Source organism: Astyanax mexicanus, chromosome 14 (genome assembly GCF_023375975.1).
Source record: "Astyanax mexicanus isolate ESR-SI-001 chromosome 14, AstMex3_surface, whole genome shotgun sequence".
Taxonomy (NCBI): Eukaryota; Metazoa; Chordata; class Actinopteri; order Characiformes; family Acestrorhamphidae; genus Astyanax; species Astyanax mexicanus.
This window is the reverse complement of record NC_064421.1, coordinates 2,823,460-2,840,883: the sequence shown is the minus strand read 5'-3', so window position 1 is coordinate 2,840,883 and position 17,424 is coordinate 2,823,460. Positions and strand designations below refer to the sequence as shown.

At 37.7% G+C, this 17,424-nt stretch overlaps 1 protein-coding gene across 8 annotated transcripts in view; it reads left to right on the top strand.

Annotated features, from left to right (window-relative positions):
* si:ch211-266o15.1 (zinc finger MYM-type protein 4) overlaps positions 1-17,424 on the top strand; it is an 80,173-nt gene that overhangs the window by 35,295 nt on the left and 27,454 nt on the right. For all 8 annotated transcript variants that reach the window (XM_049463691.1, XM_049463690.1, XM_049463693.1 and 5 more), the window contains 7 exons: positions 6,526-6,639; positions 8,300-8,343; positions 9,255-9,399; positions 10,125-10,255; positions 12,338-12,473; positions 12,563-12,757; positions 13,881-13,948. In XM_049463691.1, coding sequence (XP_049319648.1) covers positions 6,526-6,639; positions 8,300-8,343; positions 9,255-9,399; positions 10,125-10,255; positions 12,338-12,473; positions 12,563-12,757; positions 13,881-13,948 — 833 coding nt within the window. The remainder of the gene's footprint in view (positions 1-6,525; positions 6,640-8,299; positions 8,344-9,254; positions 9,400-10,124; positions 10,256-12,337; positions 12,474-12,562; positions 12,758-13,880; positions 13,949-17,424) is intronic.

The following is a 17,424-nucleotide window of genomic DNA, read 5'->3' as shown; positions in this document are numbered from 1 at the left end:
AGAGACTGAGAGAGAGAGAGAGAGAGAGAGATGGCGTGAGTTAGCGAGAGACAGTGAGAGAGAGATAGACGGCGTGAGTTAGCGAGAGACAGTGAGAGAGAGAGATGGCTTGAGTTAGCGAGAGACAGTGAGAGAGAGAGAGAGACGGCGTGAGTTAGTGAGAGAGAGAGAGAGAGATGGCGTGAGTTAGCGAGAGACAGTGAGAGAGAGAGAGAGATGGCGTGAGTTAGCGAGAGACAGTGAGAGAGAGAGAGAGAGAGAGAGAGATGGCGTGAGTTAGCGAGAGACAGTGAGAGAGAGAGAGAGATGGCGTGAGTTAGTGAGAGAGAGAGAGATGGCGTGAGTTAGCGAGAGACAGTGAGAGAGAGAGAGATGGCGTGAGTTAGCGAGAGACAGTGAGAGAGAGAGAGATGGCGTGAGTTAGCGAGAGACAGTGAGAGAGAGAGAGATGGCATGAGTTAGTGAGTGAGAGAGATAGAGAGAGAGATGGCGTGAGTTAGCGAGAGACAGTGAGAGAGAGAGAGATGGCGTGAGTTAGCGAGAGACAGTGAGAGAGAGAGAGATGGCATGAGTTAGTGAGTGAGAGAGATAGAGAGAGAGATGGCGTGAGTTAGCGAGAGACAGTGAGAGAGAGAGAGATGGCGTGAGTTAGCGAGAGACAGTGAGAGAGAGAGAGATGGCGTGAGTTAGCGAGAGACAGTGAGAGAGAGAGAGATGGCATGAGTTAGTGAGTGAGAGAGATAGAGAGAGAGATGGCGTGAGTTAGCGAGAGACAGTGAGAGAGAGATAGACGGCGCGAGTTAGCGAGAGACAGTGAGAGAGAGAGACGGCGTGAGTTAGTGAGAAAGAGAGGGAGAGATAGCGTGAGTTAGCGAGACAGCGAGTGAGAGAGAGGGAGACTGCGCAAGTTAGCGAGAGAGGGAGAAATGGCGTGAGTTAGCGAGAGAGTGAGAGAGAGAGATGGCATGAGTTAGCGAGAGACTGAGAGAGAGGGAGAGAGAGAGATGGCGTGAGTTAGCGAGAGACAGTGAGAGAAAGAGATGGCTTGAGTTAGCGAGAGACAGTGAGAGAAAGAGATGGCTTGAGTTAGCGAGAGACAGTGAGAGAGAGAGAGAGAGAGAGAGAGATGGCGTGAGTTAGCGAGAGACAGTGAGAGAGAGAGAGATGGCGTGAGTTAGCGAGAGACAGTGAGTGAGAGAGAGAGAGAGAGATGGCATGAGTTAGCGAGTGAGAGAGATAGAGAGAGAGATGGCGTGAGTTAGCGAGAGACAGTGAGAGAGAGAGAGAGAGAGATGGCGTGAGTTAGCGAGAGACAGTGAGAGAGAGAGAGAGATGGCGTGAGTTAGCGAGAGACAGTGAGAGAGAGAGAGACGGCGTGAGTTAGCGAGAGACTGAGAGAGAGAGAGAGAGAGAGAGAGAGATGGCGTGAGTTAGCGAGAGACAGTGAGAGAGAGAGAGAGATGGCGTGAGTTAGCGAGAGACAGTGAGACAGATGGATAGTAAGTTAGTGAGAGACTAAGCGAGTGAGAGAGAGGGAGAGACAGTGCAAGTTATTGATTAAGAATCTATTTTGAGCTACAAATACATCAGCTCAGAATTAATTCAGTAATTTAAGCTCTACACCATGGAGCTCTCAGGATCTGACACACACTTTATTATTAAAATTTGTCATTTTTCAGATTCATTTTAGGCCTACTGTAATAAATTTTGGTTATAGTTTTAGTTTATTTTTTGTTTTGTTGTCCATGTCTGCACTGATGTTTTAAAAATCATGTGGTCATGAAAATTTCCCTTGAAGGCATGGAAAAGTCATGAAAAAAAATCATAATTTATTGATTAAAAAGTGTAAGAACCCTGAGTAAAACATTTTGAAATCAGTTCTATTAAACATAATTGATTTAACAGAGCTTTAGAATCAAAAATACACTTTTAAAAGGAGCTATTTTAGTTTTATCTCCAGCACTTACCCTAAAGCAACATGTGTGGACATCACCTTTTTCAAATGTCTAGACCACAACACTAAATTTTGCTCTACAAGGGCCTGGTATCCTCTTATGAGGCCGTTGTACTGTCCCCTAGGGGTGGCAGAAGAGTATAACACGTTACAGTTTCGATTCAAGATGGCTGACAACACACCCAGAAGTTCAGATGGGAACTCCCGATACAAACGTCAACCAGGTAAATATATAAAAGCGCTCAATGTTTTGTTATGAAAGTCAAATTTTATTTGTTTTATTATTATTATTATTATTTTTTTTTTTTTTTACAAAATACAATTTAGCTTGTCATTTAACATGATGTACACGGGGCTCCGAGTGGTCCAGTGGTCTAAACCGCTGCTATTATGATCGGGAGCTCGCTGTTTCAAATCCCGGTCATGCAGCTTGCCATCAGCTGCCGGAGTCCTGAGAGAGCACAGTTGGTCTTGCTCTTTCTGGGTGGGCACAGTAGATGGCGCTCTTTCCCCTCATCACTCCTAGGGTGATGTGGATCAGCACAAGGCTGCGTCTGTGAGCTGATGTGTCAGAACCGAATTGCTGTGAGTCCTACTGAGTGAGTTGGGTAATTGGCCGTGTAAATTGGGAAGAAAATGGGATAAAAAAAAAAAAAAAACATGTACACATATGTGGACTTAGTTTTGTTAGTTAAGTTGACAAGTCATCGTATATGCTAGCAACGTAATGTGAGAGTGAAATTGTATTTTAGCATGTTTTAGGAAGAAAAAAACAGCATATACAGCTCTGGAAAAAAAGAGACCACTTAAAATTTGAGTTTCTTCAATTTTACCAAATAAAAAAAACCTCTGGAAAATAATCAAGAGGAAGATGGATGATCACAAACCATCAAACCACCAAACTGAACTGCTTGAATTTTTGCACCAGGAGTAAAGCAGCATAAAGTTATCCAAAAGCAGTGTGTAAGACTGATGGAGGAGAACATGATGACAAGATGCATAAAAAACTGTGATTAAAAACCAGGGTTATTCCACCAAATATTGATTTCTGAACTCTTAAAACTTTATGAATATGAACTTATTTCAACCATTTCTGATTTCTGCAAATAAGTTCTCCCAGATTCCAAAAAAATGTTTATAGTTTGAGGAATAAAACCTTTTAAAAATGTTAATTTTACTCAATCTTATACCTATAAATAGCAAAATCAGAGAAACTGATTCAGAAACGGAAGTGCTCTCTTATTTATTTATTTTTTCCAGAGCTGTATAACATGTTTGTAATAAATGCATCTGCATATATATATATTTATCTTTTTTAATTATTTGATTGTTCTCATTATGATTATTCTTTTTTTTGTCTCCAGAGCGTCATTCTCCTCCAAAAGCACTGAAGATACTGGGGTTAATTGGTGGAGAGAATTCAGAGGTTGAAGATTTATCAGACATGGATGATGTCGTGGGGGATCCTCAGTATCAGCCCCCAAAACAGGAGCCGATCAGCAGCAGTGAGGAAGAGGAGGACAGTAGTGGGTGTGAGGACCCCTTTCCTCAGTCCTCTCAGCTTATTGGTGGACTCAAACGTCACCGAGATGAATACGAAGATGATCAGGTTTCAGATTGCGACGTTCACAATCACAGATCACAACTGTGTAGACGTCTCTCTCTGACGCAGCAAGACGAGGCTGACGTCTCGAACGATGTCCCCGAAGAGACAACCCCACCAGGACCAAGCCGTCGAGAACAGTTTGAGAAAGAGCGTGGATTACGATGGAGGACTTCTTCTACTTTAAAACCAATTCAAGAAGTCCAGTTTAAGCATGAGGAGGAAATGGTGCAGAACAGAGAGAGCTGGACGCCGCTGGACTACATAGAACAGTATATAGATAAAGATTTAATGAAAATGATAGCAGATTGTTCTAACGCTACATCGCTGGCTAGATGTGAGATCCCTCTAAACACGTCGACTGATGAAATCTATCACTATTTCGGTGCCTGTATTTTAATGTCTTGCGTTCCTTATCCTTCCATCCGTATGTACTGGTTCAAAACTTTAAAATTCCCAGCCATCACTGAAAAGTTCACACGCGACAGATTCTTCAGATTGAGGCGATCGCTCAAAGTGCTCGTCGATGATGACGTTCCAGACGATCTGAGAGAGCGCGATAAATTTTGGAAGGTCAGGCCATTTCTGAATCGCGTTCTTAAAGGCTGCAGATCTCAAACTCGTCCAAAATGCGTTTCCATCGATGAGCAGATGATTCCGTTTACGGGAGCCTGTCCGTCACGACAGTTTCTACCGATGAAACCGAATCCAGTCGGCATTAAAAATTTCGTTTGTGCGACAGAAGACGGTATCGTGCTGGACTTCGACGTTTATCAAGGTGCAAATGCACTACTTGAGCAGGTTCAGCAGCAACCAGGCGATCTGCATCTGGATCTGGGAGGCTTGGTGGCGGACCGCCTTTCTCAAACTCTGCATCCCAATACAAAAATCTATTGTGGTCGTTTCTTCACCTCCATCCAAGTTCTGGAACTCATGCTGAAGAAGCAGATGTACGTAACGGGTACGGTTAAGAAGAATCGCGTCGCTGCAGCAGTACAGAAGCTGCCAACTAATGAAAGATTAAGAAAGGACGGAATGGGTTTCTCAGCACAAGTGACCACCAAGGATGGGAAGATTTGCGTGGTGAAATGGTACGACCGTAAACCAGTGCTGATGATTTCTTCTGTTCACGGTAGAGAGCCAGAAGACATCTGCCAGAGTTGGAACAAAAAGCTGAAACAGTACGTGACCATCTCGCGACCGAACATCGTCAGCGAATACAAATCCAAGACGCGTGGAGTCGAACTTGCAGATAGAATGATGAGTTGTTATCACATGAGCGGCAGTACGAAGAAATGGACGCTGAGGATGCTGATGTACTTCACCGACCTGGCTTTAGCCAACAGCTGGCTGCTCTACCGTAAAGACCTGACTGAACGTGGCACGCCGAAAAAGAGCATCATGCAGTTCCTTGAGTTTCGAATGGAAGTGGCCACCACCTTCCTGGCTCAGCATGCCAACGACAGCTCTGGCTTTTCAGAACAGGATGAACCGGACGTGTTCGTGGAAGGGAAAAGAAGGCGTCCGGCGAAGGCGTTGCCCCACGTCTCGTTCCGCAGGAGGTCTAATGCACATCTGCCAGAGGTGGTGAACATGAAGAATGCAGTGCGCTGCAGAGTGAAAGGCTGCTCGGGGAAAACTCGAGTGCGATGTGTTACCTGCGAGGTGTTCCTCTGCTTACAGGGAGAACGCAACTGTTACGCTGCATTTCACACATAGGTGTAAATAAAAATATATATTTATATAATAAATAAAACAAATGTGTCGTGAATGCTGAAATGTTTGATGCTTCGTGCAATGTTCATGCAATTGTGAATGAACAGTAAATACAAAATGTTTGTGTTTTTTTCTAACTTCTGTCTTGTCTTCGTGTTGAAGCAGCACTTCAAATGAGCAGTATTGCACAAAGTTGATGTTTCTACTAATGCAAAAAGTAAATGAAATAAAAAGTAAAAGTTTTGCACATCATAACTCATAAATCGTGACTTCATTGTATCCTATCAAAATATAAAACATATGTGGCCATCATAATTTTTTATCAGAAGCTACGTCATTTAGTATGTTTATTTCTATTATTTCTATTTTTATCTAATTTTCTCCCTAATTTACAAGGCCAGTTTCCCAGCACAGTCATTATGACTCCCCTTATCATTAGAGTAGCATCAAAGCACTGACGCTCGGAGGAAAGCGCAGCGACTCTGTTCTGATACATCAGCTCACAGACGCAGCCTTGTGCTGATCCACATCACCCTAGGAGTGATGAGAGGAAAGAGAGAGCGCCACCTACTGTACCCACACAGAGAGAGCAAGACAAATTATGGCAGCTGATGGCAAGCTAGATAGTGTCTTAGGAGGATTGAATAATTAAGGTGAGATAAATAGAACCCAGATTCACACACTGTCCTGTAGAGATGCTCTTAGGCTTTATTCCGTATGCGTAACTTATAGGAAAATCAAGAGTTAAAGAGCTGCTGAACCCTAAACCATATTTTTTCCCATTAATAACTGAAATGTGTTTATTTTTAAGAATAATGAAATAATAAAACATACCAGTTCTACTCAAAATTTGTATAAACATTTCCTAACCTTTAAAAAAAAACACTTTTATTGTTATCAGCCTCAGGTTCAGCTGTGGTATAGGTGAGGATGATTTTTCCGTGTACTTTGGTTCGCAGACAATATGCAGATCACACAATCAAAATACTCAATCTCATATCTCGCTATCAGAGGCACACGGTCAGCTCTCACTCCTGCCCCGCCCCTAAACCCATACATCACTCAGTGCCCCTCTCAAATTTGAGCTAGTGGGGGAAGTCAGCTAAAATCAGGGGCTTTAGGTTCTGTAAGGAGACACACATACATCACCGCAGTGTAAGACCTCCTGCTAAATGCAGTAAATGGAATTGCTGGGTCTGGTAATGAATTTTCACACGTTGGTTTTTTTTTTTCTTATATCTCACCCCTGCAGGTACAACTGCTGCCACCGCAGCTCAGGCCCCGCTGTCCCTCTCTAAAGACATGCCCGTCATCGGGGGCGTGGTTTCCCTGGCCTCTGCTCTGGCTGGTAACACTGCTCTCACAGGTACGCTCATATTCTGTAGGTATCAGTATTTAGTAGGGGTTTAGTAGAAGGCTGTAACGGTACAGAAAATTCACGGTTCGGTTCACACCTCAGTATAAACCCCACGGTTTGTTTGGGTAAAAATGTAAAAAGCTGGTCATTCTGTATAGCCTCACCTTTATTAACTACTTAATAACAATCAATCTTTATTATAATCATTTTTAGTTTTTTCAGATGTAATGTTGTAAACATAGGTTCTCTCCTACTGTCAACAACAGAATTACTTCCTACTAAAACTGGAAATATTACATCTTACTGGATGCATTTCAGTAATTGAGTTCTTTTTAAGAAATATCAGTATTAGGTTTATAAAATTAAATGATATGAGTGATGTCAATCCCTTTAAATGAATTAAAATAAAAAATAAAGCTGGAATTCCCAGTATTATTGTGAGAAGCAGTAATAATAATAATAATGTCGTGTGGTTTAGATCTGGCAGACTAGATCATTTTGTGCTGTACTGTAATATCTCAGAGAGAGAGTGAGCGAAAGAGAGAGAGACGGAGTGAGCGAAAAAGACAGATGGCGCAAAAGTGAGCGAGAGAGAGACAGAAAGAATGAGCGAAAGAGAAAAAGACAGACAGCGTGAGCAAAAAAAAAGTGAGAAATGGCGTGGGCGAAAGAGAGACACAGAGTGAGCGAAAGAGAGAGAGAGAAACAAAGATGGCACAAGCAAGAGAGAGAGACAGACGGATGTGACGAGCGAAAGAGACAGTGAGCGAAAGAGAGAGGGACAGACAGATGGCACGAGCGAAAGAGAGACGGATGGCGTGAGCAAAAGAGAGAGAGAGAGACAGACGGATGGCACGAGTGAAAGAGAGAGGGACAGACAGAGTAAGCGAGAGACAGAGAGAGAGAGAGACAGTGGGCATGAGCGAAAGGCTCAGGCGTTCTATGAGTGCCGTTATCAGCTGGTAATGCACTGTAACCGAAGCTCTCCATGTATTACTCCGCAACATACAAGTAACCTAGCAACGATGCAGCGCTTACAAACCAAACAGCACAGCAGCTACAAACAGAGCAGCAATGGAACTATTTTAACTGGTGGAGTTTATAACCAAACAGATCCTATTTTCTCCTTCTCTTTAACTTTTTAAAATCTTTCAATAAACAGAGGTAATATAACTGTGGTATAATCACAATATTACACTCAAGGCTCCTGCTATAACGTGTAATATTGGCACTGCTTTCTTTATTAACATTTTAGCACTCATTATTATTTTTATTATTGCTCAATTGTACATACAGGATCAGGTCATGACCGTATTGAAAATGCACTGTATTGTTTGCTGAGTGAAGACAGCCCAAGCTGTTGATTAGAAACAGTGTTTTTTGTTTTATTTACTTTGGATATTTATGCATCTCATGTTCAGTAACACATTTCTTAACTGTATTGCTCTTTAATGGGTGTAATTTCATTATATTGCTATATAGTGGTCTCAAAATGATTATATCAAGTGTAGAGGTGCTTCAGCATCAGCAGAATAATAGCAGTTATTGTGCTGGAAGTAAGTGTATGATGATTTTACAGGCTGAGATCATTTCTGTTCCTGTGAAAGTGTTGCTGCTGTATTTAATTAAACAGTGTAAAGTGTAAATTTAAATTCTTCTTTTTTAACAGGAGCTCTTCCAACCTCTAATGCCAGCTCAAAAGTCATTGGTGATGTGAGTACACACACACATGCATACATGCACACACAGTATTTTACATAGGGTCTGCATTATAACCATAAATTGTCCTTAAAAAAAGTGATAAATTTGTCTTAAAATGTCTTAAATTAATTCCCCAAAAGTCTTTAAAATGCCTCGTTTCTGTTTGTGCAAAACTGTTAATTTCGATTTGTATTTTGATATTAGTTTCTCAGAAGATACAGGAATCAAACTCTTATTTTTTGATCTTCATTTTGTCTTTGTCTTTTGTTTTTTATATATAAAAAATCAGTTAATTTTAAAGATAACTAATTAATTGGTGGTCGATCAATTAAAAAGTTAATCAGATTAATTGCAACGGAATTCTGTGATTAATCATGATTAATCTCACTTGTTTTTTTTTAACTAAGCTTTTAATAAAGAATATTAAAAAAATGTCTAAAAAAAAGTTAGTGTTAGGCAAAATTAAGTTATATTTATAAAAAATATATATTTTGTGAATCACAACAGTATTGTGATTAATTGTGTTTTAAAATCTTGATTACAAAATTAAATGCAGATATTTCCTTGTGTTTTTGAGAGGGGAGCCAAATGAATTGAACTGTAATTTTATAGTAAAGCTAAAGAAATGTTGCCAGGGTCTGTAAAAGGATTTAATTAGTTAAAATAATAAATTTTTGATAATAGAAAAAATATGTATGTTAGTTACCAGATGTATTGCATGCATTAAAACCTTAACGTCTTAATTTCAAATGGCCCTATTATTATTATTACTGCTATTATATAAGGTACAATAAAAATCTACTATAGTACTATAGGGTTTTCTTTACTATAGGGTTTTAAAACTTTGTAATTTGGAACTTTAATATAATACTATGTAATAAAACATTAGTAATTTTGTTAAATCTGTCTTGTTCATCTCTCAGGCCAGTACCCAAACCGATGCTGCAGTGAACGCCGGCCCTCATCAGCGGCGGATGCTGAAGAATAAAGCGCTGATGTGTAAACCAATCATTGAAGAGCAGGCCATCCAGTGCAACCTTGATCCTCCCAAATCACTGTTTGAAACAGGTGAGGATTTTTATCTTCTCATTTTATGTCTTTATATAGACTTTAGTATCAAATGTATAATGTAAAAAAATCTGAATAAGAAGAGCTGCGTCTAAACTTTTGACTGGTACTGTATTTATTTGCTTATTTTTCTTTCTTTGATGGTCCTAGAGAAATTTCCGTAACACTTTATAATAACTTTCATTAATATACCATTGAATAATGCTTAATAACTGTTATTATTTACATTTTTAGAAACTAAAAAAATGCTATTACATTTTTAAATACTAATGAATGCATTGGCAACATGAACTGCAATTGATAAACATTTGCCCGGTTTAAATTTCCTATTTATTAGCGATTTTTTAATGTTCAAATTCTGATGAGCTAATGATCTGCTAACGTTTTTTTTTTTTTTTTTTGTAATTCTTTATTTTTCCAGTGTGTACTTCCAAGAATTGACCTTCACAATATACATTTTTTTTAAATCACTTCTGATATCACAATTATCACATGTTTTATGCCTTCAACATAAAAAAATTACATAAACAGAACAAGGAACTATTAACACTGAGGATGCCTTAAATTATTGTGCAGTGTCATGTTTGAGCATTTGTTAATATTCAAAATCTGATGAACTACTGCTTTGTTCACATCTACTGATCATTAGTTAAAAATATATTAATGAAAGTTATTATAAAGTGTTACAGATATTTATCTCTCTCTCTCTTTTGCTGTTTTTTCAGTAATTGATGAAAATGGAGAGAAGGTGAAGCTGGTGCCGGTTCCTGTGCCCATTCCGATGCCCGTCTACATTCCTGTGCCCATGCACCTGTACTCTCAGTTCACACCAGTGCCCGTGGGACTCCCTCTGCCCGTAGGTTCCTCCACCCCCCTCACTCAGCTTCAGTTCTCTTACAGCAGTGTGTTTTTCTCTAATAAATTCATGTATAAAATCACCACGAGTCACACAAATATCAGGGTTCATACGGTCATAAAAACCTGGAAAAGTCATGAAATTTGAAAATAGCAATTTTCAGGTCTGGATAAGTTTTGGAAAAATAGAAATACCAAGAAAGTTTTGGAAAAGTCATGAAAGTTTGCTCTATAAATCTTTGCGTTACTGTTTATCGAAGGAGAAAATCATATTTTAAAATAGCAAATACGTCACTTTATAGTTATTAGTAATTCATATTTAGCTCTTTGGATCTGACACACATTTTATTATTAAAGCTTGTGTGTCAGATTCATTTTAGACCTACTATGATCAATTTTAATTATAGTTATAGTTGTTTTTGTTTTTTTATTGTCAATATCTGCAATGATGTTGGCTTGAAGGCCTGAAAAGTCCTGAAAAAATCATGGATTTATTGGTTAAAAAGTGTATAAACCCTAAAATATTCTGTTGGAGAGCCTTTGGCTTTGAGTACCTTATGCAATCACTATGGCAGGCGTAACCAACCTTTTTGAAACTGAGAGCTACTTCTTGGGTACCAATTAATGCGAAGGTCTACCAGTTTGATACACACTTGTGAAATCACAAAACTGCTTAATTTACCCTTAATTAAATGTTATTACTATTAATAATTAATTATATGTTTAGAACAGGCCTGCGGGCTACTCATAAGGTCCTTGCGGGCCACGTTGGTGACCCCTGCACTATGGCATCGTTTACTTAAGCATCTGCAAAGTCACAACATTTATCCAAAAATTATTTCTTACTCTAAGGCGCACTTAGAATTCCTTGAATTTGTCCAAAAATCTAGTGCGTCTTATGTATGAATTCTACCAGTCAGGTATTAAGGAGCAGTAAAGCCACTCTGCTGAAGTACAGAGTTATACAGGAGATTCAGTAAAGTTTCTCCAGCACTAAGGCTGAAGCAGTATTAGCATCAGCCGCTAACCACACTAAGCACTCTTTCACCATTCAGAGGTGAGTATTATCGGCCTGTAGCCTGTTGCTAACCCCGGCTAGCAGCACTGCTGGAGCAGCATTAACATTAGCCGCTAGCCACAGCTAAGTGCTAGCTTTTTCACCGATCAAAAGTGAGTATATCGGACTGTAGTCTGCACGTTTACCATGTTAAAGAAGCTACATGGGAAGAACCGCTGGCTAATATCGCCCTGGCCTACCAGAACACAGTGTAGCGATGTCTGGTGGCATTAGCGACTAGCAATTAGCCGCTAATGCTAATTTTCCAGCTTTAGTGGAAATCTAAGCTTACTGTAAGTAAATGAAAGCACTTTACTCTTCCAAAAAAACAGTTTTCAGGAGAGAAATCTGTGTAGATTAACATCCAGCACTCATTTTACTTTAAGAATATTTTAAAAATTACAGTTTTGTTTGCTTAGTTTAGCTTTATCTGCTAAATTAGAAGGAAAACTTGACGACAACCCCTCTTCCTAATACTAGCTACTAATGTCGAATAAAATGCATCTTATAATCTGGTGTGCCTTTATCGATAGTGTGCCTAATAGTGCTAAAAATGTAAAGTTCTTGGTGAGAATGAATCCTGGCATTGTCATTTAAAGCATTTATTTGCAGAAAATTAAAAATGGCTGAAATAACAAAAAAAAATATGCAGAGCTTTCAGACCTCAAATAATGCAAAGAAAACAAGTTTATATTTATAAAGTTTTCAGAAATCAAAATCAAGTTCAGAAATCAATATTTGGTGGAATAACCCTGGTTGTTTTTTAATCACAGTTTTTAATCATGCATCTTGGCATCATGTTCTCCTCCACCAGTCTTACACACTGCTTTTGGATAACTTTATGCTGCTTTACTCCTGGTGCAAAAATTCAAGCAGTTCAGTTTGGTGGTTTGATGGTTTGTGATCATCCATCTTCCTCTTGATTATATTCCAGAGGTTTTTAATTTGGTAAAATCAAAGAAAATCATCATTTGTAAGTGCTCTCTTATTTTTTGTATTTATTTTTTGTATGTGTTTGTGCTCCAGGTTCCCGTACCGATGGTCATTCCTCCTCCCTCAGCGTCCACACAGCACAGCGTCACCAAAAGCAGCGTTCCCTCTCAAAGCTCTGTGGAGGATGAAGATACGGAAAAGAGCAAAGACAGACCTGTGTCTCATGGAGGTACGGATGTGTTCAGGTTGAGAGTAATCAAATTTTTTTGTATTTAATCTCATTAAATAAATTTATCTTTTTTTTTTTTACCCGTTCAGACCAGGGCAGCACCTACAGCGGGGACCTGGAGTCAGAGGCCCGGTCCACACCCTTCAGCTGGGCAGATACAGAGGATTCTTCACACAATCTAAAGCCTGTATCACTTCCTGTATCTCAGTTAACGAGACCAACCAGTGAACCTCCTGCCTCCACATCACCTGACCAGCTAGACTTAGAGCAGGACTTTCCTATTGGTTAGTATTCCTCTAAACCAGTTCAGAAAATATACATACATGCCAATCAGCCAATGAAAACCCAAAAATCAGTGTCTCAGAAAATTACATAATATATAAGACCAATTGGTGCTTTTGGCAGTGTGGGCAGTGTGCCAAATCCTGCTGAAAAATGAAATCTGCATTTTCATAAAAGTTGTCAGTAGTAGAGGGAAGCTGTAAGATATGAAGTGCTGTAAGATTTTGTGGGAAAACAAAACTGCACTGACTTTAGACTTGATAATAAAACACAGTGGATCAACACCAGCAGATGACAGACATGACTCTCCAAACCATCACTGATCATCAGTAAATTTTACATTTCATTTAAAGGAAATCAAGGGATCAGAGTCTGGAGGAAGAGTGGAGAGACACACAGTCCAAACTGCTCGAGGTTTAGTGTGAAGTTTCCACCAATCAGTGATGGATTGGAGAGACATGTCTGTCATCTGCTGGTGTTGATCCACTGTGTTCTAAAGTCAGTGCAGTTTTGTTTTCCCACAAAATCTTACAGCACTTCTTATCTTACAGCTTCTCTCATTATTCAGAAGCTCTTATCTGGGGAGCTGTGTGTTAACTTGTAGTTTCTGCGGCTGGTAACTCTGATGAACTTATCCAGTACAACAGAGGAAACTCTTGCTCGTCCGTTCCTGGGGCGGTGCTGATGAGTGTCAGTTCTATCATTATAATGTTTTTGATTGTTTGGCTGTGACTCTTCATTTCTTAAAGTATTTTTTTCTTTACTTAGTTGAGTAAGCTTTACTCTTAATGCAATCGTTGTGTTTGGGTTCAAGAAGTGTAACTGTTCCCATTTTGGTATGTCAGCAAAGCTTTAGGTAAAGAATGTTATTGTACAAAATTTAAGTGTAAAATATTGGTCGATATTATTATTTAAAAATGTTTCAGCCCTATAAAATCCATGAAGCTATGGCTAATGCAAATTTATTGACAGCAACAACCTAATATTTAATATTTGTGTTAAACCAGTTATGTAAAAATAACAATTTCACAATTTAAGCCGATTAAATACAATACAATATTTTTCTTTGTTTGTTTTCTTGTTTTTTTTTTTGTTTTGTAATTTTTGCAATTTCATGTTTTACAGAATCATATAATTGCGACTCGGAAAAGGTTCAGAGGTCACCATCAAAACGGCGCAAGAGAGTAAAGCGGGTAAGTGTGAACAAAACTGATTTTAGGGTTTATTTATGAGGTATTTTTTCCTGAAACCTTTTGAAATACTGATAATTTCTCTCATATCTTTCATTCCTTTGATGAAAATAACAGTTTTCTTCATAGCACCTCTTCTCTCAGTTCTTTTTACAATGTTAGAGCTCATGGTGTTTTCAGTAGGTCTGGAATCTTGGTAACAGGGTTTATTTGTTGGCTACTTTTTTACATTCAACTCTATGTATTATTGCTAATAAATATTTTATTTCGCTACAGTAGTGAAGCTTATTTTATTAATTGGTATCTTCCACCTATATTTGCTTTCTTTGTTTTGTGTGCACCACATCTGTCTATTGCACACAATTTAACTTGTTGTTTTAATATTAATATGTTTTAAAATATACATAGTAAGATATACAGTGGCCTGAAAGTATTTTGCCCCCATTCAAATTTCTTTTAATTTTGCTTTTTTGTCATACTGATATTTTTTCAGTTATCAAACAAACTTTTGTATCAGACAAAGAAAACATGAGTAAATATAAAAAGCACTTTTTTAAATGACAATTTTATTCTTTAAAGGTAAAAAACAACTGCAATCAAGCTCTACCGATAACTTCCAATAAGTCTCTCACATCTCTGTGGAAGAATTTAGTTCAAACACTTTTTATTTTAACACAGGGCTAGATTGGATTGAATAGTTTTTTTTTTCTTTTAATAAAGGAAATTTCTTTTTTTTAAAGGAAAAGTGCTTTTTGTTTTACTTGGGGTTATATTTGTCTCAAATTAACGTTTGTTTGATATTCTGAAAAATGTAAGTATGACAAAAATGCAAAAACAAGAGAAATCTGTAAGGGGGAAAATACTTTTTCACGCCACTTTAAGAATGTGTGTCAGAGGGGATCTTCCAAAATCGTTTTTTAAATGAGTTGTCCTAGTCAAAGTTTTTAAAATACTATTTTTAAAAATATAGCGTAAATATAGCAATTACATGCAATTTTAGCAATTTCCAACGACAGCAATGAAAGTTGCGAACAACGGTATGAACACAGCTCAGCTTCATTTCAATGCATTTTGTTTCTGATGTGCTAAATTCTAAATTTAAGATAAAATAGATTAAAATATCTGATGGATGAGACAAATTTCCAAAAGCTTCACTCAAAGCGTAGTCCTGCGGATGAAACCCTGAGCCAGTTCAGTACGGCACGGACCCTTTTTCAGCCCATTATCAAGGTAAGATGATCTTGTTTCCACATATTATCTTTTATTGTGTGTTTTTATTTTTATTATTTTCTCTTTTTGTTTTTAGTACTTAGCTTTAGTCACTAGTTTTCACTTAGATTTTAAGCTAAATTAATTTTAGGCCAATGCATGTTGGTGTTGCATAGCTAGTTAGTTTACAGTATTTTTATCTATATTATTGACTTCAGATTATTGTTAAACACTGTCAGTCATACGCATCACTAACACTTTTCTATTACTTATATTTGAGGCCTTTTAACCCACATGTACATATTAACATTCCATTCTCTGGAAAGATTTGATCTCATTCATTTGTGAGTTTGATAAATCTTATTTATCATTCTGATTTAATGTAATGAAGTAATGAAATTATAGTGGTCAGCATGTAAATTTTCTGCCCTTGTTCGCAACTGGTTTTAGAAACTTGAGCTATTTTGCCTAAGCAATTGCTTAAAGAGCCAATAAACCCTAAAGTATATTATTTTTCATTATTAGCTGAAATGTGTTCCTTTGAAGTAATTGAACATACCAGTCTTTTTAAAATTAACTGTAAAATTAATTGTATATTTCCTATATTTTCTAACCTTAAAAAAACACTTGTATTGTGGTCATTTCTGCCTCTGCAGCGCCCTCTTAGGTTCAACTGTGCTATAGGCGTGGATGATATTTCTGTTTACTGTGATATGCAGACACGTTACAATATGCAAATCAGTCAATTAATAATACCACCCCTCACGACTATCAGAGGCATACTGCTGCTCCCTCCTGCCCCGCCTCTAAACCCATACATCACCCAGTGCCCCTCCCAAACTACCTCACATTTTTCAGCCTTTTTAAAGTTTAAAGTTTGAGCTTTTTGAGGGCGGAGTCACCCCTTTAAGTATAAGTTTACAAATATAATGCAGTATTTGCATTGTGTAACCTGACTGCATCATCTGAAAAAAAAAAAAAAATCAAATTATATAAAAAAAAAAACATCATCCACATTGTACTCTAACCACAGTTGAATTGTCCTTTTTTGGGTTTTGTTTGAGAATAAAACAGTAGTTTTGACAGCTGTGAGGTTTTCGCGCTAGACCACTATTGCATGTTTTCTCAGAAGATTGTTAGAGTATGCTTTGAAAAAATCAATAATTTTATTTTCAATTTCTTGTGGGTGATTGTCATATCATGCGTAGGTTTTATTTCCCTGCTTTGTTAACCCTTTAACATCCTCAACAAGAAAAGGAACAAATGTTTTTCTTGTTTGCAAGATGTACGTTTTTGAAATGTACACTTTTTATTAATTGTCTGAGATTTTAATTTGTGGTAAAATTTGAACACAAACCACAAATATAAAAAATAAAGTGTATTTTGTAAAAAGTCAAAGAGCAAATGCCCTGCTCTTCAACTTTAATATAAAAATGTACTTTCTCTATAGGTAAAAGGCAGGTGACTATCACAGCAACCTCTAGTAGGTTTATGGAAACACTTTACGATAAGGGTTTTTTATTTATTTATTGGTAATTTAAGTACCGTCTAAACAAATTATTAATTGACACCAGTTAAGACATTATTAAATATTTTGGTACCACTTTATAATAAAACTACCTTTATAAAGGGTTTATAAATGGTTTACAATTAGCTTGTTAATGGTTACTAATTAGGTTGTTAATGCCCTAAAAAACATTAATAATCAGTTATAACACACATGTAGAGAGGGCAACAATATAGATGGCTGTGGGTTCACTATTTGGCAAACAACAGGTCATTGTAGCCCTTTCTACGTATGTGTTATAACTGATTATTAATGATTAAAAAATGATTAAAAATGCCTTAAAAAATGATTTTTAAGGCATTTACAACCTAATTAGTAACCATTAATAAACTAATTGTAAACCATTTATAAACCCTTTATAAAGTTAGTCTTATTATAAAGTGGTACAAATATTTCTACATTTTAATGCATACAAATGTTGGAAGTCATGTTAATTAAAGGGTGTACTCACAATAGACAATCCGTGCTGTGCCCGAGCACGGTTCACTTGGACTCTTGCATGGTTCACTTGGACTCTAGCAAGGTGCGCATGCAGTGTGAGCACTATTTGTGCCCAAGCACGGAACAAGATAACGTTCCTGTGAACAAACCTGGTGGTTTTGTTCTACGGCAGAGGTGCAGTAGACACAAGAACACTGATGAATTCTGTCAAATTCGTGAAAACCTCCTATCTCATGGATACCAAAGATCCACTGTTCAGTGT